General features: G+C 54.5%; 1 protein-coding gene across 1 annotated transcript; it reads left to right on the forward strand.

Moving 5' to 3' along the window:
- Positions 1–1,483: 1,483 nt before the first annotated feature.
- On the forward strand, positions 1,484–2,572 carry VDBG_02101 (AdhA; the record flags this gene model as incomplete). Its single annotated transcript, XM_003007867.1, has 1 exon — positions 1,484–2,572. One exon carries the CDS (start codon positions 1,484–1,486, stop codon positions 2,570–2,572), a length of 1,089 nt encoding a protein of 362 aa, XP_003007913.1.
- Between the last annotated feature and the right edge of the window lie 501 nt (positions 2,573–3,073).

Consider the following 3,073-nt stretch of genomic DNA (forward strand, 5'->3'; position numbering starts at 1 on the left):
GGGGCTGCGATCACTTTGTCACGAAGGTTTCGTCACGGCCTTTCAAAAGCGTGACGACCTCCCAGCACAAGCGAGATTCGCGAGGTTGTAGAAGCAGCCGTTCGCGAGACGACTGTCATGGTACTTTTTTCCTGTTCTTGTTCTTCCAGTTGTGTCGCATTTCGTCAATTTCAAAAGAAACGCTGTCAAGTACCAACCACAACGACGATGCCTTCTTTTTGGCGATGTCGTCTCGTCACGCGGCGACAACACTCTGTCCAAAGCATCACCTGACGAAACTGTCAAATGTCTATGAGACGTGACGAATCATGCAAGGCCAGTGCCAAAAGATACTGGAGTGAGTCTGGCTGAGCTGGCATGTACCTTCCAGCCACGACTCTAACAGAGCGTCGGCCCGCTCCAGCATGTCAATCTACCACAGACGTCCTGCCCACCAAATAGATCAAGGTGTCGTACTCAAAGTATTTGGGGGCGCTTGGTTTTGATTGCAGGACCTACGAGCCCAACATCTGTCCAGCGACTCATGTTCGCAGCCCGGCAACATGGCATCAGGAAGCCAAGATCGAAATGGATGTAAAGGTAACAAGGGCCTGTCCTCTGCGCTAAAATGGCGACCCTCATCATGCACTTATACACCGGATGTCACCTTGAGGAGATACATTAAGACAGCCTAGCGACTCTAATACAGAGTCCGGCTGATCCGCTATTCGACCTTTCACTTTCACCCCGCACCGCCGCTGCGGGATCGAAAACAGGTAGTGTTTGCCTCGTAGTTAATTGGCAACGCGCTCGGAGACTTGTTCATTGAGCGCGGGGCTGCAGCTGCAGGGACGTCGAACAGGGCAGAGAATCGAGACGAGCTGACGCACTCGCCAGAGCCATATAGATTTCCTGCCGGTGGCAGTTGCTGCCTCTGCTAATCTAGATAGACTGAGCCGGGTCGAGTCAGTCCATGAGGGGTCAAATTACACTACCCAGGTGCGCCAGGGTTGCCGGCATCTCGTTGCTGGAGTGTGTGCACGGTGCATATGCCCTATTGTTTCTTGCATCCCACCACCTGCGCTGGCTTCTCGTCACCTGTCCGCAACGGGTTTTCTTTCATTCTACATGAGTGCATTTATCATAAGCTCTCGGTCTGATCAGCTTGCCTCCAAGGCTGCCATTGGGAAAGCGCTCTCACCGCTGTTTCCGCGGATCTTTGGTCCGTTGGCTGGCTGAGAGGGGTGGTAGGTGGCTGTTCCAGATGGCGCAAAAGCAAATATTCGCATTCAAGGGATGGGATCCCCTCTGGACTCTCTATTCGTCGCTTCGGAGCGAACATAAAGACAAGCCGGTTTATGATTGGTTGAACTGCGTAAGCCTGTTGACCTGGCCCCCCTTGTTGGTCTCAACATCTTGGGTATTTTGGCTGAAGATGAAATCCAGGGTTCAATCGTGACTTCACAAAGCCACGCTCACCACAACAGAAGACTCGTCAAGGCTCATGGGGTCTCACAATCTGACCAAAGCCGTGCGGCTCTCTGACCCTGTCGACACGACAACTCCCTACGATGTATCAGGCCTCGTCGGCAAGACGATTCTCATCACCGGCGGCGCTCTGGGAATAGGGGCTGCTTTCGCTCGCCAATGGGCTTCCAATGGAGCCAATATTGCTGTTGGCGATATTAACGACGAGGCCGGTCAGAATCTTGTTGCCGAGCTCAGGAGAGATCATCCAAGAGGCGCACACCATTACTTCCATTGCGATGTTGGAAACTGGGACTCCCAGGTGGCGTTCTTCAAGGACACGGCCGCTGCGTCGCCACATGGCGGCATAGACATTGTCGTTGCCAACGCCGGCATCAGCCGCCCCTTGGATAATTCTCACTTCGAGAACCCTATGGCCTGTGCTGACGACCCGGACGCACCCACGAGACCAAGTACCACGACTATCGACATCAATATCACGGCCGCCATGCACACGGCCCATCTCGCCATGTTCTGGCTCCCGCGCAACGGCGGTGCCAACAAGCTCAATGCCGCCAGGAACGCTACCTGGCAAACGGTCGACAAGAGCCGCGACCGCTGCCTCCTGCTTCTGGGCTCTGTGGCCGGACTGGTTCCCTTTGTCGAGCAGACGCAGTATACTATTTCCAAGCATGCCATCACCGGTCTCTTCCGCTGCCTGCGGGGCTCGGCCTGGAAGCATGGCATTCGTGTGAACATGGTGTGCCCCTACTTCATCAGCGGCTCCAACATGTTTCCCGCCGCTGTCGAAGCCGTTCTCCTGTCAGGCGGCGCGGGCGGCGCACAGTTCCCGGACGTCATCGACGCCGCGACGAGGCTCGTGGCGGACGAGACCATCGTCGGCCGGGCGCTGGTCATCGGGCCCAGCGTGCAGGATGGCGAGGGCCCAGCCGCGCTGGAGGGAAAGGCCGAGAAGAAGGCCATCTGGGAATGCTATGCAGAAGACTATACGGACGCCGACATGTTCGTGTGGAGGTGGGTTAACATTGTCAATGCCGTCGAGAAGGCGCGAGGATGTTACGGCGTGGCAGTTGATGTATTGAACATACTTTTCCGGCGGAGATAGAACTACGGAACACGAGCACGGTAGAAGACGAACTAGCTATGCTTTTATTCCGTCGTCACAAGAGCACATTCTGGCTACAAAGTTATGCCTCCACCGTTTTGTCTCAAGCTTCAAGAGATTCGGGCCTTTGCCTTCCGTCAAGTTGATCACGGTAACGTTAGCCGCCGTAGCACGCCATTATTACATATCCATCGTATAGGCCGACACAAGCCCGTGCCGCTTCGCAGCTAGTTGTAACGTACATGAGATCTATGTTCGGACCATGAAACTGAAGCTGAAGCTGCCGCTACAGACGTGGCCACTTTGATATCGTTGCCTACGCGGTTCAACCATGTCGCTTGCGGGCATAGGTACTGAGAGTGATGAAAGGAAGTTCTAGTATAGTAATCGGGTCTATGAAACGCTTAGAAGCTCTTGCACCTTTTCCCCAGCTTGCGAGAACTTTCCAGTTTCTTTTTCCATGCAAGGTATTGTGATTCGAATGGTGATTGCAGCGCTGTG

Source organism: Verticillium alfalfae, genomic scaffold (assembly GCF_000150825.1).
Source record: "Verticillium alfalfae VaMs.102 supercont1.2 genomic scaffold, whole genome shotgun sequence".
Lineage (NCBI taxonomy): Eukaryota > Fungi > Ascomycota > Sordariomycetes > Glomerellales > Plectosphaerellaceae > Verticillium > Verticillium alfalfae.